General features: G+C 42.9%; 1 protein-coding gene across 1 annotated transcript in view; it reads left to right on the top strand.

The window, feature by feature from the left end:
* PCDH15 (protocadherin related 15) overlaps positions 1 to 25,936 on the top strand; it is a 651,760-nt gene that overhangs the window by 393,436 nt on the left and 232,388 nt on the right. The window contains exon 12 of the mRNA XM_064429942.1: positions 17,935 to 18,000. Within this exon, the coding sequence (XP_064286012.1) occupies positions 17,935 to 18,000 (66 nt within the window). The remainder of the gene's footprint in view (positions 1 to 17,934; positions 18,001 to 25,936) is intronic.

Raw genomic sequence — 25,936 nt, 5'->3', positions numbered from 1 at the left:
TCACATTAGGGCATCGTTACTGCCCGGCTGTTGTCTGCCCTTAAACACAGGCAGGGCTTTTTCTGACTGAAGCTCATGGGAACTCTGGGATTTTGCATGGAGTGCCCATGGTGAATAAATATCTGGGGATTTAAACCAAAAACCCCAAAATACCCTACCGACCCCCACCAAAACCCAAAGCTAAGCTCTCTCCCCCATGCCTTTTCCACAGACACTGCTGTAATTTTTGAAGGCCCGGTTGTGATCACTCCCAGCCAAACACTTTCATCTCTTCTGGAGAATTTCTGTTGGAAGACAATTTTCCTTTTTGGTTTCCCTCCCCCCCTTTTTTTTTCCATGCTGAAAAGAACTTTTGGATTAGGTTGGAAAAAATAGTAAGGAAAAAACCCTCTGTGCTTTGCAGTATTTATTAGACAGTGTATTGAGGCATGGCAAGTTTTAAATTGGCAGGGAGATGAACAGCTGATATATGTAGGCAGAAATCAAATGTTTAAATAATGCCAAATTATCCTGCTGCACATTGTTTAACGTGACTGCAGTGGGAGGGGCCAAGGAGATGGGGAAGGAAGCGAGGAGAGTAAATGTGGTTTTCAGTTGGATTAGAAAGAAATGGGATTTCTCTGCAATTGAAGGCTCAGTTCTAGTGTGAATTATCCTGGAAAGCTGATTTGCACAGGAAGAGGGTTGTGGTGAGAGTTCGTGTTTGCCTTCAATATTGTTTCAGCTCCCTTTTGTGAATTTAATGGTGCTCCATGATCATTTCTCATTTTAGGAGCATCTTATTGCGATTTAAATTCAAGGAATTGCAACCTCTTGGGCATCTTTAAATGTTCAGAGCAGGAGACCATAGAATCCCAGAATTATTTAGGCTGGGAAGGACCTCTAAACCTGGGACTGATCCCCACTTTGTCCACAGCCCAGGGCACTGAGTGCCACATCCAGCCCTTCCTTGGACACCCCCAGGGATGGGCAGTGCAAAGCTCCCTGGGCAGCCCCTTCCATGTCAGACATTTTTTGGTTCTGTACCAGAATATCTTCATTTTAGTCTCCGATTTATAAGTTGCTGATTTTGCCAGCAATATTGATACAACACGAAATATTTGATTTATTTGTCCCTTTGATTTGACCTGCTGGGCAAATCTGCCATGTGGTAATTTTGCAAATTATTTCTAAACAGAGCTGATTGAATGGAATTATTTGATCCTAGAGGGGAACACAGAGAAATATCTTGAGGCTCCCTCATTTAAACATTTAATTTGATCTCCCAGCCGGTCTTAACTTAAACCACGGTTTCTGGTGTTGCCTGGTGTCACTTTTCTCTATGACCAGTTGGCCAGTGCAGCCTAATTGTGTTTCTTGAGAAGTGGCTGGGCTTTTGATTCAATTCCAAATAACACAGCACAAAAATTTATTACTACAAAATCATAGGAAATTTTGAAAAAAACTACAGGAAAAAAGTAAAATCAAGGAAAACAGAGTGGAGTAATTTATTTTTATTCCACGTAATGGTGCTGGATGAAAGTTTCTGGTGTTTGAATTCTATTTTCCCATCTTCTAATGTAAAAAAAAAAAAAAAAAAGGATTTTAGTATTGTTTTATTTTACTACTGTTAAGAGATTTTACTCTTTGCAAAAATTTCTTGACTGAGGCTTTTTGTTCGATGAAATGGTTGGGGTCTTGCCACCTGAACTATTATAAAGCTCAGTGTGCTGCTGTTTTGTTTAGAAGGTAAAGTTTCACATCCACAAGTCAAAAACTTTAACTTTGCTCCTTCTTCAATGTTTTATTTTTTAAACCTTCCAAGTTTACCTTTACTATTTTTATTGCAAAACCAATTGCACAAATATGGACAGTGTTCTTTGTGATCTTCTGACAGTTTGAAGAGTTTTGTGCTAAATATAAAACAAAAGCATTTTGTGGAGAGGGACTTTTCATGAGGATGTAGAGTGACAGGACAAGGAGGAATGGCTTTAAACTGGATGAGAGCAGGGTCAGATGGGATACTTCGAATTAGGAATTTTTCCCTGGGAGGGTGGGCAGGCCCTGGCACAGGGTGCCCAGAGCAGCTGTGGCTGCCCCTGGATCCCTGGAAGTTTCCAAAGCCAGGTTGGATGAGGTTTGGAGCAGCCTGAGACAGTGGGAGGTGTCGCTGCCCATAGCAGGGAGGGTAACTAAAAATAGCCTTCAAACAAGTCCCTTTTCACTGAAATTATTCCATGATTCTGAGCAGTTACTCTGTTGTTACACAACAGAAACACAAAGGAAGCAGGTTCTTCAATGCTTTGGGGTGTTTTTTAAATTTACTTTGGATTTTTTTGTTGTTGTTGTATTCATAGAAATATTCAGGAAACTCCAAGTTAATGCTCCTAATCCATCTATCAAACAAAAGCCTCTTCTCACTCTGCAGCACTGTGCTCCACAGGATTCACTGCTGCCCCATTTAATTGGGATAGATTTCCTACCAGGACAAAGGTATTTTGTGAGTTTATCATAAGAATCAGATCTTATAGAATATGGTGTTTCAGTGAAGGGGGAACTATAAACAAAATCTCTATCAACAAAGCCAGCAAAATAACATCTCTGAGTGATTGATGGCTGCTGTGGAAATAAATTCAAGGCTGTGAAAATTTCCTTCAGTTGCTTATGTTAGAAGAGATAAGATATATGGGATGTTCAAATACAAATGATGTGCAAGTGCATTTTTTGTATTATTTACAAAAGGAAAGAAAAAGAAAAGAAAAAACCAGTAAAGAGTGAAACTGTAACTCAAAGAATGGGCCACATCCAGCCTGGCCTTGGACATTTCCAGGGATCCAGGGGCGGCAGCCACAGCTGCTCTGGGCACCCTGTGCCAGGGCCTGTTCACCCTCCCAGGGAACAATTCCTATTGTGTCCCATCTGGAATATTCAGAGAATCTTCCCCCTCTGTTTTCATTTAGTGATCTCAGGCACATGAGCAATTAAGAAGTTGTAATCAAATGGAGCTAATCAGGATGACACAGCCTCCTGCCACTGGAATGCTGCTCCAGTCAACTGCTCCTCATAAGTCCAATTTGACCTGTTTAGATAAGGAAATTGGTGGGGAGCGTGGCACAGGCAGTGGTTTTCCAGCTCCAGGGGCTGCGCACTTTGCTTTCCAAGTCTAGTGGTTTTTTTTCTGCTCAGGAGTTGGTGATTAAAAGGTGAGGAGAGGCTGTGCGTTTGCAAGAAGCCTGATTGTAACAGAGTATTTTAAATGTCATTGAACTGCTCAGTATCCCAACTCACTCCACATAATCACTGACCCCTTTCTTGTCTGCTAATTAAAACAGTTATGGACAAACTGCCAGAGAAAGGCAAACTCTGAATGGCTTCAGATAAACAAATGGTTTCTTCTTTGTCCAGAACGAAACCCATCATGAACTAGAATCTTGCCCCCAACCAAAAACAGCACTTAATTTTAAACTTAACATGAACAATCGCACACAGAAAATAATAAAGAGCTCCCAGAGCTGTGCTCAGTTGCTTTCTCACCTACCCTGTGGATAGTACCTTTGTATAATTAAGTACTGGAGGTCTGCAAAGAAAATACCTTATCTGCTTGTTCTTCCCGTGTAATCAATGGCTTGGGATTTATTGTGCAGCTGGCTAATACAAAATTAATCAAGCTCTCCATTTCAGCCAGCCTGGAGCTGGAGCAGGGGCTGAGAAGCTCCATGTCAGGTGTGCTGCCTCTTTATCAGTGTCTGTAGGTGAGATAAAATCAAAAAAACAGGGCTTCAAAAACTGGAGGGAATTAGGAGGGGAAGAATTTGGGCATTACTGAACGCTAAGATGACTTTAAATCCTACAGAAATACCCATGCAATTGCTGTCTCATCTGCAGGATTATTTCCTGTGCTATCTCTGAGGGGAAAACCTTACAGGAAGGATTTGAAAGCTGCCCTGAATCCTTTTATTTCCAGCTATTAGAAACTAAACTGAGTCCAGCTTTAGGCATCGCTTTGTCCTCCTGCTGGTGGCCTCTGTGTAGCCTGTGGGTCCAAGTTACTGGTGTGTTTTTGTGAATTATAATTTGTACAACTAAAAACAAACACGTTATTTTTGCTGCCTATCCTTGCTGATGGACTTCCCTGGATGTGCACCTGGATTGGGCTGACCTAGGAAGGACAGCTCCTAATTCTGTCCTTTCCAGGCAGGTGCTGCTTGGAGAAGGGTTTTATGTGTCCTTAGGTCTTTGGAAGGAGCACTGGTAGGCAGAGCTGTGATTCCTTTGGCACTTCCCATTTTCCATAGGAGCCAAAACACTGAGCAGAGTTGTATCCTTACAAGGGTAGATGATCAGTCTTAATTTCTGCCAGCAAATATCCTCCTTATTCATTATTATTAGTATTTTTTAATTGATTGTCTTTGCAACAAGGAGCTGAGTTGCATTTTGTTCTAATTTACATGTGTAAATTAAAATGAAATTAATGTACTTAGGTAACCAAACACAAAATGCAAGTTCAGCTTCTTTCCAGCACCAGGAGCAGAATTTATGATTTTTTTTTTCCCTACCATTTCATAGAGTCATTGAGGTTGGAAAAGCCTTCCAAGGAAAGGGAGTCCAAGCTGTGCTCAATCTTCACCTTGTCCCCAGCCCAGAGCACTGAGTGCCACGTCCAGCCCTTCCTTGGACATCTCCAGGGATGGGGACTCTACTGCTGCCTTTTAGGGAATGATATTTTTTCCATTGCTTCAACTCTCCTGAGAGGGGAGCCAGACAGAGAGATTTTGATGGTAATCAGGTTGTCCTGTAAGGTGTTTATTTTTGAAAGTGTTTTCTAAGGAGGTAAAAATGGGGAAGTAAATATTTTCAGGCTCTGGAGTCAATATTGCAAGGGATATGAAATGTCTTTTCCAATGTAGCAGAAACCCAGTAACTCTCTCCTTGCAATTTATCAGTTGGTTGATGATAAAGGTTTCAGACAGCAGATGAACCATACTTACATTTTATTTTCACCACGTTATTAAAGAAAAAATAAGCCACAAAAAAACCCATCCTGACTAAAGTTTTTGGAAGGAGTCTTTTAGTGTTTATTGGCTGGAGAGTCCACACAGCAGCAGCAGCTGTGATAGGACAAGGGGGAATGGCTTCCCATTGCCAGAGGGCAAGGATGGATGGGATATTGGGAATTAGGAATTTTTCCCTGGCAGGGTGGGCAGGCCCTGGCACAGAGTGCCCAGAGCAGCTGGGGCTGCCCCTGGATCCCTGGCAGTGTCCAAGGCCAGGCTGGACAGGGCTTGGAGCAGCCTGGGACAGTGGAAGGTGTCCCTGGCCTGGATGGGCTTTAAGGTCCCTTTCAACCCAAACCATTCTGGGATTCCATGATCAGCCTCTCTGATTTTAACATCACTTTTTGGGAATCCTCTCCAGGTGGATGCTTGGGAGCGCAATGAGCTGACAGGTGCTGAGTCCAACAGTCCTTTGTCCCATCCCATAATTCCTCCCTCACAGAGTTTCTTTACAGAGGAGACACCTGTAAACCTTCCATTCTTTACAATAAATCCTAAATTGGTTCAAAGACAATCAAAGGCTCTCACCATTTTGCAATTTCCAGACAGTTTTGGATTTAATCGGGCCCAAACTTTCCAAATATGAGGATAAGGAGATTGTGGCAGGAATAAGAGAGGATGCCAGAGATCTGTCCATACATCTCAGGATTTGGTTTGCTTATTAAATAAGTACTTAGGAAAAAGGAAGGTTTAAGTCCCCCATTCATGCTTGTTACCAAAAAGTTTTTCTAACATGAAATTTGAAGAAAGCACTGACTTTGCATTCCCCCTTTCTCCTTTTGCTGTTTTCTGGGTTGGGCTTTTTTTGTTTGTTTGTTTTTTGCAAATTTGGAGATATTTTGTGAATTTACCTGAATATGTGAATGATAAACTGTGGGGCAGGAAGCCAAAGCACATCTCCTGTAACACATTGTGGACTGGGAACAATTTTAATTACAAAACTAAGATAACCTTGGTTTTTACTCAACAAACTACATCTCCAAAGTGTGCAGCTCACCAGGAGAGCCACAAATAACTCTCTGTAGCTCTCCAGCACTGAAATCTACATTGCTTTCCTAATGAACTCAGGCTGTTTGAACACAGGCTGGCTCTAGGTTAGAAAGCGGCTCAGGCTTCAAGTATTGAACCCATTGGACCATAATTCATTAACAGCCACTTCCAAGGGTGACACTTCTTGGGAAGTCTCCTTATTCCACATTCTTCATGGATGGGGAGCATGCAAATGGCTGGGACTCAGGAGCTGCACAATGTCTTAGGTGCATTCACCTTTTTTGAGGGGGAGAAAGGACCTTCTGTGACTTTGGAGCCTGTTTTCCTCTCACACCCTAAGAGGGCAGCACTTTCCATGTCCTTGGCTGGGCAATTTTTCCATCCCTGACTTTGTGTCAGCATGCTCTGTGCAAAGTGAGGTAACTTTATGAAACCTCCAGTGTAAGTAGGAAGTTCATTCCCTGCCATTTCCTGGGTTCTGCCACTGCATGTCTGCCTGGAAATGGGCTTAAAACCAACATTTTGGCCCTGTTAGGGCTTTTTTGGTTGCTAATTTTGGATACTTAAAATCTATAAGTCTTTCCAAAGCACAGCACCTTGTCTTAGCTGATGACAGCATTTAGTGGGAATTAAATCATGGCTTAGTTAAGCCACAGTACCAAGGTCCAGCCTGTAAACATCCAGGTGAGTCCTCAGTGGTGCAGGTGGCTGTTCCTGCAGGGATGGAATGGAGAATTCCCTGCTTTCAGGTGGAAAATTCAGGGCAGTCCCATGACTGTAGGATGCGTTCCTCCAGAATAGGGTTGCATTTCTGGGGAAAGATGGAGAAAATGGCATTGTTTTAATTAAGATACACTTGTGGCAATCTCTTTGGGTATTTTTAGCAGTGTCTAAGGGAGAGTTTGATGAGCTGAGGGAATTGAGTGTTTTTTAAGACAAGGGGATGTCTTGGGATGGCAAAGCCACATCCTCACCTTCTACCACTGCTGCTCGAGGACCTGATTAAATTACAGGAAGATGTTGATCAACACTGCCTTCATTAGAGATGTCAGGAGAGAGCTATTTATAGGCACAATATGTAAATCTCCCCAAATATGTGGTTAATTCTCTGGAACACAAACAGTCCTAGGAGTGGCAGCTTAATTAGCACCCGTTTTCCTGGGTTACCTGCTGGAGACTGGCACCAAGGAGAAGGTTCTGGAATTATTGGAATACTTATAGCCTTGGAGAGGTGACTTCAGAGGAGCAAAATTGTTTGTCCTACCAGACACTGACAACTTAATTCATTTTTTTAATAATGTGTGGGTGTTGCTAATATTTTAGGTTGAGGGGCAGGGTTTAGAATCTTAAAACCCCAAAGTTGGAAGTTTCATGTCTGTGTAATTCTTTTCTGCCCCAATTTATAAAGTACTGCTTTTTAAAGGAAGCCACTGAAATCACAGCCTCAAAACTACATTCGATGTTATTCATGTGGTATTGAAATATTTTAAAATTTGACTTCTGTTTTTACAGAGAACCATATTCCTGTGTCCATATCAAAATTCCATGGAGGTTTTTTTCCCCTAAAATTAGTTTAAAAATTACTTTTAATGCTTCTTTCTCTCACCTCGGCTCATTGCCATCAGTTGTGTGAAACACAAACTGAGGTTTTTCTGTGCCTGTTTTAGACATATAAAAATCTAGACTGAAACAGGAGAAATTCTTCTGGGCAAGATGAGAAGCCTGGTTATTAAATGTGATTGTCAACCTCAATACTTAACCTAAGATGTAAAACTGACAAATTTACCCTTTAGGTACATGGCAAGGGTGAATATTATTGGCTCAAGTCATGTTTCAGTTAATAAATGCCAATTTATTTGATTTTAAAGAAATTCTAACAATGTGAAGTGTTAGGAGAATCTCCAACTGCTTTTCCCGAGTTGCCTTTACTACTGGTACTACAGCAGTCAGAATTTACTTTAAGATTTGCTTATAGTACCAAAAATGAGTTGAAGTTCCAATATTAGAAATTTTTCATCCTCCTCTATGAGACCTCTGTCTTAAATGCATTACAGGCATAATAGGGAAAATGCAATCTCAACAAATATTGAAAATAAGATGAAGTTTGAATGCTGGGGGCATAGGAATGGTTAAAAGCAGATTTAATCAACTTTTGAAAGCACTTCTGAAGATATTGCAGCTTCTCTTGACTCATCCAGTGCTTTTTAATGGTCTTAAAAATGACTTTTGGTAATGGTAATTTTAGCTGCTGCTTGGCATAGTATCATGTTTTTATGTGCTTTACAGTGTTTTCAGGCACAAGTATGATTTTAAAGACTCCTGTCAAGTCCAAAACTGCTTGTAAAATGGGGAGTTATTTCAATCTAAAAGCACAATGTATGAAAGAGGGATGGCTCTGCATTCATCTCAAGCTGTAAAAATAAAATAGCAGAGCACAGCACTGGCAGGGCAATTTGTAGGTCCCAAACGCTTTAGAGATACTGTATCTGTAAATAAAATAAAATAAAAAAAAAAAGAATGGCAGAATAAAGCCACGAGATAAATTGGCTGATCAGGTTGCATGTCCTGAAATGGAACCGGAGCTTTTCATAATGGTCTTTATTTGCTTTTTGTCCTTTTTTTTTTTGTGCTGGATTGTCCCACTACCTCACTTTTTGTGCAGTTCAAACCAAGCCCATCCCCAAATTCACCTCTCCCTAAAGTCTTGGAATGCCTAAGCTCCAAATTTCAGAGCAGAGCTTAACTCTGATCAAAGCACACAAACTCTGGAGGTTTAAGCAGGATCTCAAATGGGTCTGAATCAAGCTCAGGTTTGCCTTCCCAGACTCTCCAATTAGGGATTTCTCTCAGGAAGAGCTGAAAATAGCCCGTGAAAGCCCTTCTTATGCCATTTTCAATGCAGAGCCATGGCAGCACAAGCCAGCTAATGCAAAAGGTTATGCCAAGCTCCTCCGAAACTGCCCAGCTGTGGAGCTGAATGGCCACACAGGAAACAAGGCGGGGCATTTTCCCCTGCAGTGGGGTTGCTTGGTTACTCCGTTTAAATGTATGGCTCTATGTGCTCTTTATGAGGACCCTCCGTTTGTAAATGGAGTTTTAGAGACTCTTTCATGGCTGTGTTTTTCCCCCTGAGTGTTCCCTGCTGAATGGGAGTGGAGGTAAGGACAAAGCACTGCTTCCTTCAGGAGCAGCTGGGGCATTTTGGAGAATCAAGTGCAGCTGGGAACAGAAATACCTGTTCAGGCAGAGAGAAATGTGAGGTGCTTTAACTCAGCCTGCAAGAATTTCACTGCTGGCCTCTCCAGGTTGGAAAAGCTGCTCTCTCTTTCCCAGGCATTGCCAGCTCCCAGGAGCTTTGCTGGTGGTTTCAATCCATAAAAGACCCCAGGCTGGGGTTGTGAAAGATGGAGATTGCTTGAATTGTGCTCTCTCAGCAGCTTGTCCCATCACCAGCCACCTCAGGGGCACAACTGCCCTCATGGCACTCATTGTGCTGGCAGTGTTTTAGTGAATCACTGGCCTTTAGTTCTGGGCTTGTTCCATCCAGGATCTTGTGTGTGCCACACACACAAACTCTGAATTTCCAGCTGGCAGTCAGGCAGAAATCAAGTCTCTGCTTCCTCATTAAAAACTTAATTCCTTACTTAAAATGGCCATAGTGTAATTGGTGACTCAGGCTTGAGGATGGGACTTAGTGATTCTCACTTTGTGTCTCCAGGACTTAGCTCTAAGTGTTTGATGGGCTTAACCATGTAGAGAAACGGGAAGAAAAGCCTTTAAATACTTTAAAATTGGAGAATATTTGGGTTGGAAGGGACATTAAAGACCCAAAATTCCAGCTCCTGCAATGTCAGGGACAACTTCCACTATCCCAGGCTGCTCCAAGCCCTAATGTCCAATCTGGCCTTGGGCACTGCCAGGGATCCAGGGGCAGCCACAGCTGCTCTGGGCACCCTGTGCCAGGGCCTGCCCAACCTGCCAGGGAACAATTCCTTCCCAATATCCTTCTAAATTTCCCTTGTCTCATTCTGAACCCATTCCCCCTTGTCCTGTTAACTCCAGTTCCTAATGCAGCGTCCCTCTCCAGCTTCTTTGTGTCCCTTCAGGTTCTGAAAATAGCTGTGAGGTCTCCACACAATCTTCTCTTCTCCACGCTGAGCAGCCCCAGCTTTCTCAGTCTGTCTTTATCTTTGACTCTACAAGCTCTCTTCCAGAAGCTCTTTTCTTCCTCTCTCTAAGATGGAAAGGGTTCATGGTTGAAAAAAAGTGTCCATAAAACTAAAACTGGTGAATGTTGAGAGCTGGCTTTTTTTAATTCTCTGGAGATAGATAAATTGAAATGTTTATAAACACAGAGGAAAAGAAACAGCATATCAAATCCAGACTTTTTGTCTCCCCTCTAGGTCCTAGAAAATTCCCCTCTGCTTTTCTTGAACTCTGTAGGAAATAATTTGGACTTGCTTGCTGGGTCAGGCTTTTTGTAGCATCAAAGTTGTCATTGCCTCCTTCCCACAGAGATTTTCTCCACATTGAATGTTGTGCTATCCAAGGTGTTTTCTTTCACATGCATATCAAAGAAAGTGGCTTTAGTGGCTCCTTGAAGAATTTTCCATTTTGCCATTTGTCTTATTGACAGCTCACAGTCACTGAAGCGGATCAGAGCCCTGAACTCGCCATAAATTCTTTTTTGCTGCAGTGTTTGGGGATGATAAAGTGGTTTATTGGAGACATGGAGGGAATAGAAGGTCGGTAGGGAATGGTTGGATGCTGCTTCTTCCTTCACTGTGATGAGGTGGTTGCATGTGAACAAGCCATCACTTGTTCAAATTTAGCTTGCTCCAAGATGTTCTGGATGCTGCACACTCTCATGGATTCAGGCAGAGTTTGGAAAGATTAACAAAAAGACAAATTTTAGACTTAATACTTTGTTCTTTCCTGTCTTTGGGGGCAGCCCTAGGAAGTAAGGGATTGATGCTGAGGTGCCTTCCACAATTACTGACAAGGTTTAGAGTCTGATCCTCATTTCAGTTAAAAATAAAAAATTAACTTTTTTTTTCTGCACACAAATAAAATAATTTCCTTCGACAGTTAGTGGGTAGAACTTTATTAGATGGAAAGTCTTTTCAATTGGGCTGAGTATCTGCTAGGAACTGAGTCAGGAGTTTGAAATTGCCCATTGCACTCCCTGTGACTGTTTAAATAAAAAGAAATGGAACAATTTATCTGACTAAATAAAAGCAAACTTGAATATAAGACAAATAATGAAATAATTCAGAGTAATGATTGAGTGCTTCTGCAGCAGCTGGAAGAAGAGTTGGTGATTAGCATATGGAAGTGGATTTTTTCCCAGTTTTAGTTCAGGAGTGCTCAGGAGGAGATTGCAGTTACTTCCCAGAATCGTGTCCCAGGAAGGTTCAGGTTGGCTGTTTGTTTTCCAGATGATGATTGTGCTGTTCTCCCTGAAGAGCTCCTCACTTATTTTTTGTGTCAAGGTGAAATTCCTTTTGTCTTTGGAGGGGTAGGACTAAGTTAGGGAACTTTTTTCTCACAGCTGTGTTCTGTTAATGCAAATACAAATCCCCTCTCGAGTTTTGTGGGAGACTTTTTGTGCTTGAAGTCACTTAAACTTTTAGGGCTTTGGGGCCAAGCCATTTTTCTTAATAAACTTTGAAGCCATGTGACACGAAGACCGGAACAGCCCTCTCCTGACACTGCTCCCACGTCATTCAAATGTTTCATTGAGCTGGAATTTAGAGATATAGGAAGTATGAGTGGTTATTTGGGGTTTCCAAGTGATTGTGTTTGGTAGGGGGAGTATAAATGCAATTTTCGATGGCTGTGACTCCTTTACCTGGATGCTTGCATTGTCAGTCTCTGTGTGTGTGAGGTTCAGCTGTCCCTGTGAGGGTGAGCATGGGGCCTTTCAGAAATGTGAGTGTGGGGCCTCGCACAAAAGTTTGAGGAGAGATTTGCAACAGCTTATGCAGCCTGGTAACCTCCACACACAAAGAGTGTTGTAGGAGTTCAGGTTTCTCCAGCTACTCCTTAACCTGTTGTTCAGAGAGGAGGGTGTCCCTGCCCATGGCAGGGGTTGTAACTGAGGATCCCAAAGGTTCTTTGCAGCCCAAACCATCCTGTGAGTCTGAGAGTCCCTCCAGTGACTGGGAGCAGGAGACCAGTGTGGAAAACCCAGTGAAAGCCATTCCTGGAGGAACTGGTGCCTTTGGAGGTGGCAGTCCCCTGGCAGACGGGCTGTGAGGATGCAGATGGTCTTGGGGATGGCGGGAATGAAGAGAAGAACTCTGGAGGAGAAAGGGAGCTGCTGGAAACTGCAAACCCCCATGGTTTGTGGGGTAGGGGTGGTTGGAAGGGACATTTGGCTGTCAGGCAAACCCCAGCTTGTGTGACCATGGAGTCACAGGGTGGTCTGGGTTTTAAGGGACCTCCAAGACCATCCAGTTTTTTATATCTCCCACTGGAGACTCTCCTCTTGGGTGTCTGCAGAGCTCTGGGTGTTGCCTGTTGGTTCCACGCACAGGAAGTTTGTTATTAGCTGGTTCATTATCCATTGTTTTAATTTTTATAGATGATTTTCTGTGCTTTTAGCTGTAAAACAGAGAGAAGTCCTCCAAGGAATAGGAATGCTGTTTGGCAAGGGGATTTGTAGGGGTTTCAAAGGTGGAAGGAAGATGATCCAGCAGGTGTCTGCTGGGAAAATACCTGATTTTTCAAGTTGTTGTGTTTGTCTGTGCTCAGGCTGTTTGACCTTGCTGAGTGTCTCACCTAGGACAGTGATTGAGAGTTTCCTCTGAGCCATCTCATTAAAAATAATTAGAAATTAAAATAATGAAAATTAGCCAGCAGAAACCAAATAGAGCTGAGCCTTGACACTGTTACATGGAGAGTTTGCTAAAGAGGTTCTCACTTTGCTCCCAAGGAGAGAGGCCCTTTGTTTATCCCCTTCTCTTGATTAAAGAAGGGTAAAGCCAGAAGCACTGTTAGGAAAAACAGTGAAGTTAACAACAGGAACAGAAATTATTTGCTGCAAGGTCTTAGGAAAGCCTTCAGAGCTTCTTGTTTTATTCAGCAAGTCCTATTTGCCTTTCCTGTAAGGAGTTTGGGGCAGGGGCACTGCTGCCTCAGGATTCCATTTACCAGCATTGCTGCCTAAACATAAAATGCATCATGAAAACTGTAGGGAGGGAAGCTCATTTATGGAATGCTTTTCCTTTTTAAAGTGTGTTTGATTTATCATGATTTGACTTCAAAAACTACTCCATTATGCCCAGGAATTTCAAGGACAACTTGTTTTTTTGTTGAGAAAATTGGAACAGAGGCATGTTCTGGTAATACATTCTGGTAATAAACTGCAGTATAAAATTGGAAGAGGTAAAATAATGGCTAAAAGAGTTCTGCCAAGGCCCATACACTGACACGGAGCACCTTTCTGCTCTTTGGGTTTAAAGTCTTCTGGAAATATTTCCTTCCTAAGTCACCTTTGAGGCTGCAGTTATTCTGTCCATTTTTGGGGGCTGAATAAAGCAGTCTTAGTGATAAAATAATTTCTGCTGAGGATCATTTAAAAAAAATACTGGAGAAAAAATTTGAAAGATGCGGAACAAGTCCCAAGGAGCCTTGGAGATGCTCTGAGGGCTGGAGCCCCTCTGCTCTGGAGCCAGGCTGGGAGAGCTGGGGGTGCTCACCTGGGGAGGAGAAGGCTCCAGGGAGAGCTCAGAGCCCCTGCCAGGGCCTGAAGGGGCTCCAGGAGAGCTGGAGAGGCACTGGGGACAAGGCATGGATGGAAAGGACACAGGGAATGGCTTCCACTGCCAGAGGGCAGGGATAGATGGGATATTGGGACATTAGGAATTGTTCCCTGTGAGGGTGGGCAGGCCCTGGCACAGGGTGCCCAGAGCAGCTGTGGCTGCCCCTGGATCCCTGGCAGTGCCCAAGGCCAGGCTGGACAGGGCTGGGAGCAGCCTGGGACAGTGGAAGGTGTCCCTGCCCATGGCAGGGGTGGCATTGGACATGCTTTAAAGTCCCTTCCAGATCCCAGCATTCTGGGATTCTCCTAAAAACAGAGTGCCTTTCATGTAACAGCACTGAGGACAATTTCCTAACGAACACTGCTCATTGGTGTTGCTCTTTAACTTAAGGAATTTCTTTTTTCCTCCTTGCTAATTTACCCAAGTGTATTTCCAGAGAGCTTCCACTTTTCGTAATTAAAGAAATTCCAGCTTCTGTCATCTCTATAAGACAGACTCTCATCCTCCTGATGATGGCAATAACTTTTCTCTGCACTTGGCTCAGTCCAGAGGTGTTTTTTCATGTCCCCAGGAATTCTCACCATCTCTGGCTGATGTCTGGTTGTACAGCAGAGTGCTTGAGCTTAGGGTTTTTGAACCCATATTGCTGCTTATTGGTTATCTTTTGTAAAGGGAAAAAAAGGGACCTCCATATATATGCAACATGCTACTTGTCTTCAAGGTTTTTAATTAAAATTATTGTCTCCGAATTGGAAGTTTGTGCCCCGCTGCAGTTTTAGATTTATCTGTTCAGGGCATAGTGATGGAAGTGGATCTGTGGCTTTGTTAGGTTTGTTCCTGCAGAAGGGAAGTGTGAGGTGACAGTGACTGAAAAAGGAGGTTTAGGTAGTGCTGGCATGGTGAAGTGATGTGAAATAATCTGTAAGCTCTTATCTATGCAATAAAACTTTTTTCTTCACAAAGCTCTTACTGGTGCCATGGGGTAATCCAGAAGTTTCCTACTTCCATCCTGCTTGGGTTTTTTTCTCCCCCTCCTATACTTCTGGCTCTTCCTCTAATCTCTTCTTTTCACTGAAATTTATCTCATGATAAATTTTCTTGCTTCACCTGCTCACAGTTGCAATAAATCCTCTGAAAATTGCTGTATTTCAGTGGCCAGTCCTGCCTTTTCTCTGAGACTTCCAAGATCCACATTGGAGTGCTGAATATTCCTTTTAAATGCACTGTACAGTGTTTTGTTTATCATTCTGGAAATTCAGGTGTATTTGATGGAAAACCAGCTTTGGGAAAAGTTGTTAGTATGAACATGCAATTTGGTATGTAATTTTGATATTTTTTGTAATTAACTATAAACTAGAAGTTGGCCTGATTTGGCTGAAACTTTCACTGGTACACCCAGCAAGGAGAAAATACAATGGAAACAGAGAAGATGGGGCAAAAATCTCATGGAGTTTTTTAAAAAAATGTTGATTATTCTTTTATTAAGATATATGCAATTTTTAGACTTAAAAATTGTCCCTGCTTTTGGATTTTTATTTGGTAATTTAGTCTGGTTTTTACTTTTATTTTTCTAGTCACTGTTGTATGGGGTATAGCAGGGCTGTTCCTGAAAATAAAGTTGCAGTAAAAGCTTATATTGTTGAGCTTCTTTGCCCTAATTAAGAGTTTGCTGAAGGGTTCTTCAGTTCCCCAAATCCTAAACCTCTACAAAATGAAAACATACATCTCTAGAAAAAAGTTAAAGTTGATTTTGTTATGGCCCTGGAAGGTTTATTGTATCTAGTGAAAAAATGAGAGCAGGGAAAAAAAAATAAAAGGCCATATTTCATATAGATAATGCAAACATTTCTTATCTGCCCACACAGTGTGCTCGTAGGAAAGTACAGTGGTATGAAAGATGTGGTTTTCCTGGTGATTTATTTGCTCTGTTAAATCCTGCAAAACAAAAAAGCTTTAAAATAATAGTTAATTTAATTCTTAAAAACCAAACAAACTGAAAATTTTCAATTATGATGTATCACAGTAGACTATATAAGAATGAAAGGAAAAAGGAGGGAGAGTTCATGCATTAATAATTTTATTTAGACTGTCTAAGGCACTTTGAAATGTTGAAATGGGCATGGAGGTATTTGGTCACGGGTTGGGTTTGGAGGTCTTGGAGGTCTTTTCCAGCCTGAAGGATTCTGTGACAACAAACCCAGCATGGTGGTGGATCTCTGATGGCACCAGAGCCACGGGCAGGGCCTGAGCCCAGCAATTGCCCTGCCCAGGAGGCACAGCTTCTTCCCTGGGCAGTGCCCAGCCCTGAGCACATTGCCCACACAGCCTGGGGGCTCTCCTCCCTGGGGCTGTGGCAGAGCTGTGTGCACACCATGCTGTGCCCTGGGAATCCCATCACTGCCACGTGGATGGACAGGCTCAGGGAATGCCGTGCTCAGTCCTTTCCCTGTGGTGCTGAGATGTTTGAACTCCTCAGGGGCAACACAAAGCTGTTGCTGGAGGAAAAGTGTTGTAGAGATGTCCTTTAGGGGCTTCACCTAAATAGAGATCTGAGCAAATGCTTCACTGTCCTCACAGTGAAGGTTTGTCTGTACTTGGGCAATTAGGGGCTGTAACAAGCTGTAGTTTGGGTCCTTTGAAGTCCACAAGTGTGTAATTTTTATGACAAGATGAGAAACAGAATTTACCTCAGATTATTCTTCTGTTCAATTTACAGATTATTTTCTGTGGGGATTTGTGTGCAAAAAATACACCTTAAAAACCAAAACAAACCAGTAATACCTGAGTATTTCTTTCCTGTTTTGAGCCCAGAGCTTGATTAGAAGGTATCATTTCATACAAATGGAGTTTGGTTAAGCTGTGCATCACAGGAGCCTCCAAGTCTATAAAATCATGGGTGGTCTCACATAGTCCTGAGTGGTGAATTGGGAAGGAGAATGGTTGTCTCTTTTCTCACTGACTCAATGAGGCTCTTGGAAAATTAAAAGCTCTTCCTAATGAACTTTTATTTCCATGTGCTTTAAAGGGGATAGTGGTTTTCTGCTGTTTAATGTAGAAAACCTGATTGGTCCTAAAACAGTCATCACATGTGGTGATCATGCTTTTATGTATTTTAAGGCTACACTTATGCATTTGCTAGCTCTGCATGTACTGCTTGGTATCTTTGAACCTCTCTTTTGAGTAAACCAACAAACTCTTACTTATTTTCTTTCGTTATTCTGCTCTGCTTCCATTGATGACTCTAAACTTTTGACTCCAGACTGGCAATATGAGGGTAAGATGGCAAAATATGACTTCCTGAACATTGCTCGTCTGCTTTTCTTTTGTGTTCTCCTTAGAGTTATTAAAATTCCATTCACTAAGTAGATCCTTTTTGTTGCAATTAAATACAAATTATGTTTGTTTCTGTTGTGAAGCTTTAATTATGATTTATACCTTTCAATCATTCCTTTGTTATGTCTTTGGGTTAAATTACCATCGTATTCCCTGTGTCCTGACACACATTGAGATTCCTGATGGGATCTCTAGAGCAAAACACAAACAGATTCATTAGTGTAGCCATCCAAGTGGATCATGGTGGAATGTGACAACAATCCTTCCCTGGGAGGGTGGGCAGGCCCTGGCACAGGGTGCCCAGAGCAGCTGTGGCTGCCCCTGGATCCCTGGCAGTGCCCAAGGCCAGGCTGGATGGGGCTTGGAGCAGCCTGGGATAGTGGAAGGTGTCCCTGTCCTTAGCAGGGGTGGCACTGGATGGGTTTTGAGGCCCTTTCAACCCAAACCATTCCATGATTCTGTGATTTGAGGGGCGTGTGTTCATGACATGCAAAGGAAGAGGAAAAACCATATAACGTTTTTGCAGTTCAAGTGTTCTAAATATGGACCACACCTGACATCTTTTATCATCACATCCTCCTTTGCTTTACTAAGTTTCTCTGAGTAAGGGATAAGAAAACAGCTTTGTTTTGAACCTTTGTGAGTGTAACTTTGCAATCAGTTGTACCTCATACCTGCATCATATTTAAGGGAAAATTTACCTTCAGTATGCCAAATATGCTGACTTCAAAAAAAAAACCAAAAAACCAACAACAAAACCCCAGAGATCCTACTTTTGGAATGAGAAATAACTCTTGTTTTCATCTTTATAGATTGCAAGTTGGCCAGAACAGGTCCTCCAGCCACAATAGTTCCCATTGACGAGGAGAGTCGCAACGGTGAGTGCCCCACAGTTATTTATAACACAAATTATTTCTAACCAGTCTTTAAGGCCCTTGAGGCAAACAGACCTTCTTAATTTTTCTTAAGTCAGCGGGACGGTACCAGAGGACAAATTTCTGGTCAGTATTTGGTTTGTTTGGGTAAAGCTGAAATTTTACTCTGCAGCATGAAAGGAGTTTTAACAATGTGATGATCTGGGTTTCCGATGTGGCTTTTGTAAGGTTGCTTGTTGGTTCCATCTGAATTGAGGAACATGAGTTTATGGACACCTCTAAAATGGAAACACTTGGTTGTAGTCATGGAAATTGCAAAAGAAAATCAATGTCCCTTTTTCCAGTATCTTAATTCTCCTGACAAATCAGACAGTTCTCAGACTATTCATCTGTGGTCTGAGCATTACATTTGTGTAGTGTACTTTGATGGGATGAAGTCCTTTACCCTGTTACAATCAGCTGTTACTCCTGAGAGTTAGTAACTACTCTCTCCTGCTTTTTATTCTGTGTGTTTAAGCTTTGGGTTTTTTTTCAACCTTGCAAGCTGGGTCTGTTTTTGTGCTGTGTGTGGCTGTGGTTTATCAGATACAGGTGTTTGAGATGGTGAATAAAGCCAGGTGATGCTGGTGGAACCTCTCTGCTGTTATTCTGGGAGGATTTCCTTGTTGGGATTGCTCAAAGTCAGCTGGATAAATGCATTTATGGGTAAAACTCCTCAATAAACCAATTTTTAATACACCTGTGTGTGCTGAAAAGCTCTGGTACTTGGGTGGTTGTTAAAACCAGGCTCTTTTCCTTCCTCCTGGGGTGGTTTTCCTTGCAGTCAGGAGAGTCCAAAGGAGGGCAATGAAGATGGATGTGCTCTTTGAATCAGATGTGTTGGTTCTTGGCAAGCTGCTGTTGAATCCTGATGTGTTCCAGTTGTGGGCTGCTCAGTTTTGGTGGCATGACCTCCTCAGCTGAAATGGTTTAGCTACCATTGCTCATCTCTTAGCCTTTCATCCTCCCTCCTCATTAGAAATAAATCTGTGCTAACAGCAAGGGGGTTAATAATAAATCCAAACCAACTTTGCCATCAAAAAAACTTTGTGAAAGCCTTTGGAAAGAGAGGTTGAAGTTGTGGACTCCCCATCCCTGTAAGTGTCCAAGGGCAGGCTGGCTGGGGCTTGGAGCCATCTGGTCTAGTGGGAGGTGTCCCTGCCCACAGCAAGGGAGTTGGAATGAGGTGAGCTTTGAGGCATCTTCCAACCCAACTCAGTCTGAAATACAAAACTTAATAAGGAATGCATGGTGTTCTACATTTCCAGTGACCAAACTTTTTATTGGGATTTCCAAGAGATGCAGAAATCCACCTAATTTTTTTTCTTGCCTATACAAGCAAGTCTCTAGCTCACTTAAAATGTGAAATCTCATCTTTATTTTAGTTCTTCTGTGGCACTGTTATTTTCAAGGGTCTGTTGTTGAGGTTGGAATGGCTTTTCTAAGGGTTTGGGATGAAGATCTCAAAACAGTGGCTGGGACATTTTATTCCATCAGTGCATGTGGTCATTGTGTTCTGGCAATAAACAGAAAATCCTGCTCTTTAGAAATAGATATTAGTCTCATTGTGCCATGGCACATTGAGCTCAATCATTCCTAATTCACGGGAAGTCAGAGACCAGCAAATCTCACAGAATAAAAACATTTTCCCAAATAACTCTTGCTTGTTTTCACAGTCAGACACACAGGTACCGTGCCTGACCTTTAAAGATCTTCTTGAGATCAGCAGAGATGTTCAGATTTGACAGTTTGCCACCATGGGATGGATATCTCTTTATATAAAGTAATTTAGGTACAATAGTAAATTACATTGCAATTGTGCTCATGCGAGCAATCCTGAAGGGAGTGAACTTGACCTTTCTTAAGGAATAAATGAATTATTTTACGGTTTTCCCTGTGTTGTACTGAATTGGGTGATAGTACTTCAGATCATATTACCAGCAAAACTGAATTTTTCTGCATGATTTTTATAGGCAGAGATTTATTTTCACCCATGGATTTCTTTTTTATTTAATTACTGGATTTGAGACCTGATTTTAAAGACTGAGCCTTATTCCTAGGTCAGACTTTCTCATTGCCAGTGTACCCCAAGTTTTTGGAGGCCTCCATGTGGAGCCATACATGCTTTTTCCCTTCAGATGAGCAGCCTGAAATTCTCAAGAGCTTAGAATCTTTGGGCAGTGTTTTTGATGGAAAAGTATACTCTTGGGAAAGGACTTCTTTCTACAAGGCAAGATTTAAGGATTTCGAGATTAAATTAGAATTTGGAAGAGAAAGCAGAAGTTGGGGTAGAGGAAAGAAGCAGACCAAAGTGAATTCTGCTAATGTGAGGATAAATGGCAACTTGTATGCTGGTGCTCCATCCAGGAAAAAAAAAAAAAAAAAGCCACAGTTAGGAATGGTTTGTGTTCTTTCCCATCCTAGAAAAACCAGTCAGTGTTCGTTTTGCTTGATTTTATTTTGGTGGGTTTTTTTCTCCCTGCTTCCATTATGATGGTGTGAGTGCCCTAATGAATAATGGGAGCAAATCCCAAAACCTTCTGCTCTCTTCCATGTCCCTTGGGGATGTCTGACACAACAAAGTGCAGCTTTCATGGCTGTAGGTGGGTCAAGTGTTATTTTTCCACCTTTTCATCTTCCTGCTCTCTCAGCAGCAACCTTTCTTCAGCCTGACTTCCTGGGGAGGCAGAGGCTGTGTGATCCTGCTACAAACCCCCTTCCATAACCCCTTGTGGGGAGGGACTCCTGGGAAATAGGACACAAAAATGCAGGAAACTAAGCTGTGGGGTTTCTTCCCCTTAGTTCTCTTGCTCCAATTCATTTTCAGTTTTATTATATTGTAATGTTGGAAGAATGGATATCATTACATTGATGTTTTCCATGCTGGTCCAAACTGGTTTAACTTGGTTTTCAGGGACAATTGACAGGGATTGAAGGAAATGTCCCCAGAGGCACAAAATCTGTAGCCTCCCTCCAGAGGTGGGCTTAGGTGTGCTGATGAGGACTCAGAGTGATGCTCTGAATATTCATTACTCAATTAAATTTTCAGGGACCACCAAGGCTGGAAGTGAACTAATTAGCCCTAAAGAAGGAAAAGTCCTGCTACCTCAGGCATTTTGGTTAAGGGGAAAAGTTGTTTAGTAAAGTCAATTTGGAAGGTTGCTGTGCTTGAGCACAGGTCTGTCAAGAAATATATTCCTTAAGAGCTGTGGCTGGATGTTAATTTCCTACTTTTCCCTCCTGTTTCAGGAAGAAGGATGAATTAATGACTTGGAGGTGCTTCAGCCTTGGAGGGCTTTTCCAGCCTAAATGTTTCCATTACATTCTTGTATTGCCTTCATAAGCATCTCACACTTTAAATAAAAATACTTTTGCCTATTGCTTCCTATAATTCAAAAATCAGCCTTATGAAGGAAAGTCATCTTAGTTTTACCATTTCAAGGGATTCTGAGAACAGCATTTCCCAAGTTTGCAGTGTATGTGTAGGTGTGCAAAGGCACCAAACTGTGATTTTTATCTTGATTTTTCTTATTTTTCCTATAAAGGCACTTTGAGGACTCTTTGCATTTTACTTGGTGCACTATTACTTGTAGTGTTTCTATAATGGAAAAAATTCAAGTTATTAGTTTACATGTTGTTATTATTCCTGTGAAATGTTTCCAGGGAGAAAGTGCTTCAGTTGATTTTTAATCCAGTTCATGCCATTGTCTTTATGCCTTCCTGCCCACACATAGATTTTCCCCACATCTTTACATAATCTTACAGCTCCCTAGTGTGTTTATGACTGTTTTTGACCAGTTTTTGACCATCCTTTTCAAATTTATCTTCACCAACCTGGAATTTGGTTTGTCTGGCAATGGAGATGTGGTGTGGTGTGCTGATCTAAGTTAAGGTATTGCAGCCAATGAATAAAGCTTGGAATTAAATCTGGCCACTTGTAGGCTGAGTGTCTAGGCCCAGTCTGGCCGTTCCAGCTCAGGGTGCAGTCGAGGTGGATGATGAGATTTTAGTGATGAGTTTCAGCAGTGTTTTGCTGAATCTCTGGGTGCTGATGCTGTTCTGTTGTTATTAATCTCAGGTCTAAGACATTAGATTAGCCAGCAGTACAAATCTGTGCTGGATCAGGCTCAGGCACATAATAAAATCTGCTCAAATTAGGCCTCACTTTGTGGAGTTTATTCCGGCTTTGTGTTTTTATGTAGGAAGAGAGGTGATCCATTAGATCCAATAGCTGCCAGACTGAGTAACTTCTGTCAGAAGCTGTTACCCTTGTGGAGTGTTCTGGACAAATTCTAACAGGAGGAGTGGATTTGTATTGATTTGTGTGCCCCACGTGGCTGAACACTGACTGTGCCACAGCACAGGGCTGGGCAGCTCTGCTCCATCTCTCATCCCTGGGCTTGCGTGGAGCCTGGGGGTTTCCTATGGATGCTGCTCTAAAAGGAGAAGGCCCTGGGGGTGCTGGGGGTGGGAGCTGGGAGCCAGAACCCCGCCGTGCCCTGGGCTGAGCCCCAGCCTGGGCAGCAGGGCAGGGGGGATTCTGCCCCTGTGCCCAGCTGAGACCCCACCTGCAGAGCTGCCCCAGCCCTGGGGCCAGCACAGGAGGGACCTGGAGCTGCTGGAAAGAGCCCAGGGAGGCACCAGGATGAGCAGAGGGATGGAGCAGCTCTGCTGGAGGAAAGGCTGGCACAGCTGGGGGTGTTCAGCTGGAGAGGAGAAGCTTTGGGGTGACCAAACTGTGGCCTTGCAGTGCCTGAAGGGGCTGCAGGAAAGATGGAGAGAGACTATGGACAGGGGATGGAGTGACAAGGGGGAACGGCTTCCCGCTGCCAGAGGGCAGGGTTAGATGGGATATTGGGAAGGAATTATTCCCTGGCAGGGTGGGCAGGCCCTGGCACAGGGTGCCCAGAGCAGCCCCTGGATCCCTGGAAGTACCCAAGGCCAGGTTGGATGGGGCTTGGAGCAGCCTGGGACAGTGGAAGGTGTCCCTGCCCATGGCAGGGGTGGCAATGAATCAGTTTTAGTGCCTTCCAACCCAGACTGTGTGGAGCTGTGAGAAGTTCTAGCTCTAGTTCTGGGTTGTTCAAAGCATTCCTGGGCTGTTTAGGGGTGTGCTGTTTAGACTTGGAGAAAGGGGATAAATTGGGTCATAGAAGTCCCCTGGCAACAATGAACATTCCTGGAAAACTTCTGCAAAAGGACTTCCTGCTGCTGCCTCTTTGGCTGGGGGTGGAAAGGCTGTGACAGGGCCAGGGAATCAGGAGACACCCAACTGCAGCTGACTTGGTTTATTTTTCTAAATGCTCTGGTCCAAGAAATGTCCACAATTTCCTCCATAATTTACTCAGCTAATATGTTACTTCAGTGAGATGAAATATGGAATATTTTTTATATTTTTATAGCTTCTATTTATATTTTTCCCCCATTTTTCATGTCAGCAGTTGGCTCATAGGTGTTGCTTCTCAATTCTGCCTGCAGGTGCTTCAATCAAAATGTTCACCAGGAAGTCCTACTTCTTTCCTGACAATTTGATTTAGTTTATAAATTCATGAGATGGGAAAAGAGGATGAAATTTATGGAAATTATTTTTGTTTCATTCCATCCTGTTTGTTAATTTCTTTTCTGAAATGTGTTCTCCAGATTTGGGTATTAAGGATTTCATTAGGAAGTAATGAATCAATTTGGTCTCTTATGCTGGTTTTATGCCATGGATTTAAATTCTCATGTTTTTCCTGTAGGACTAATGTGTAAAGACTGAGGAAGCTGTAAAATGGATCAGCTTATTATTCTACTTCTATTTATCAGCACATCAGCAGTGGCTGGGACTTAAGCAGGGCTGTTGTTAATGATCTCTGCAATTCTCCTCTTTCAGTTATTTTTTTTTTTAATTACATCTTAAAAAAATAAAATCAAATTTTCAAAAAACAGGAGATAATTTGGGGTGGAAGTAAATAGAGAAAAGTTGTCCTTTGAGAAACTGATTAATTCTTAAGGGTAGAAAACAGGGATAGGGTTGGAAATACTTAATTATTTTTGTGTTGTCAGTTGGACAAATATCCTAACCTGGTATTGGTGTGCTTGGTAGAGGTGGAATAGAGGTCCTTGAATTACCTTCAGGGATGAGAGAGAGAAGTGATGTTTTAATGGCAAAAAATAGGAATTTAACTCCACTATGAGGTAAGGGTAATTGTTGTGGATCATGATTCTGCTCTGTAATGCTGGGGCCTTTTCAAAATGTGTTTACTGGAAATTCTCCTCAGAGTGACTGGAATTTTTCTGAACACTCGTCTATGACAGTTTGAGTAGTCAGAATAAATTATTCAAATTATGGTGCGTGATCCATTCATATTCCCAGGGTGTCTATTTACCTTTGCCAATGAAGAGCTGCATATTTCCCTTAATTATCTCTTCCATAGAGTTTTGCAACAGCAAATGTTGTTTCAGTAGCAATGCTTTTTGTTTGTCTTCTCCTGATTGATTGTCACAGTCCCAGCAAAGCAGTGTAAGATTTGATACATTTTGAGGCTTTTTAAAATCAGTTTTGCTTCAGGGAGTGGGAGGTGATGGTTGGGGTTTGGTGTCCAGAACTGCAATGTGCTTTCCAAGTGTTTTGGTATTGCTTTAATTTTGGAGTGTAAAACAGAGCTCAAAGCAGGGTTGGTAAATCTGGAGGAAGCTATTCCAAGCAGCTCCCAGGGAAGGTCAGCCTGGCTCTGTTGTCCCATGGCAATAAGTCCCATGGAGCTGTCCCAATCCTGAGAGCTCAGCTTTCCTCTCGTGCCACCAGCAGTGGTGTGACACTGAAGTCAGAGAAAATTTTGCTTTCTGAGGAGTGCTCTTTTTATGTGAGTTCTTTGTGAAACAATGGAGTTCCTGCCCTGCAGCTCAGAATACATTTGTGTTTCTTCCCTCATCTCTGGTCAGATCTCTGGGCAGGTGCTCCCTTTTCAAAATTCCCAGCTCTACTGGTTCTTGGGTGCTGGAGCTGCTCAGCCTGGAATCAGCTTTTTTGATCTGCTGGGGCTCTTCTGAGCCAGCAAACCTCTCAAAATTCACCCTTGTTCAGCTGAGTCCTGTGTAGGAATCCCAGACTGGTTTGGGTTGGAAGGGACCTTAAAGCCCCTCCATTCCTACCCCCTGCCATGGGCAGGGACACCTTCCACTATCCCAGGGCTGCTCCAAGCCCCAGTGTCCAGCCTGGCCTTGGGCACTGCCAGGGATGCAGGGGCAGCCACAGCTGCTCTGGGCACCCTGTGCCAGGGCCTCTCCACCATCACAGGGAGGATTTTCATTCCAATATCCCACCTGAATGGTTGGAGCCATGTCAGTTCTTTTCCAAGTCCAGTTAATGCCAGGAGACATGTTCAGCAGTGTGGTGGGCTCCCAAACTGGTCTTCTTCTGTGTCTCCTGTGTCAGAAGAATTCCCCACCTTACCTTGTTGGGAGATGAAGTGTTTGATTAAAATGGACAAAACTACACTAAAAATGAGAGCTCACAGTGCCCAAGGGCTGTGGAAGAGCTGGAGGAGGGAAGGTTTGCACGCAAATCCCATTGCAGTACCCAGTGAGCAGGATGTACAGGCTGGTGTCCAGGGCCCCTCCCTGCATCCCTCTGGAGCACAACAGGGATATAAAGAATTGCCAGAAGATCCAGAAAGTGAGAAGCTGAGTCATTGTGGCACTGCACAGGGAAGAAGTTCATCCTCATGTCCAGGTGGAATTTCTAGGGCATCAGTTCCTGCCTGTTCCTGTGGTGCCATTGCTGGGCCCCTGGAGCAGAGCCGTGTCCATACCCAGAGAAGCTGTGGGGGCTCCTCCCTGGGCATATTCCAGACCCATCTGGACACAACGCTGTGCCCTGTGCTCTGGGGTGGCCCTGCTGGAGCAGGGAGGTGGCACC

This window comes from Passer domesticus, chromosome 8 (assembly GCF_036417665.1).
Source record: "Passer domesticus isolate bPasDom1 chromosome 8, bPasDom1.hap1, whole genome shotgun sequence".
NCBI lineage: Eukaryota > Metazoa > Chordata > Aves > Passeriformes > Passeridae > Passer > Passer domesticus.
The sequence above is the reverse complement of the archived record's forward strand: the minus strand, read 5'-3'. Positions and strand labels throughout refer to the sequence as shown.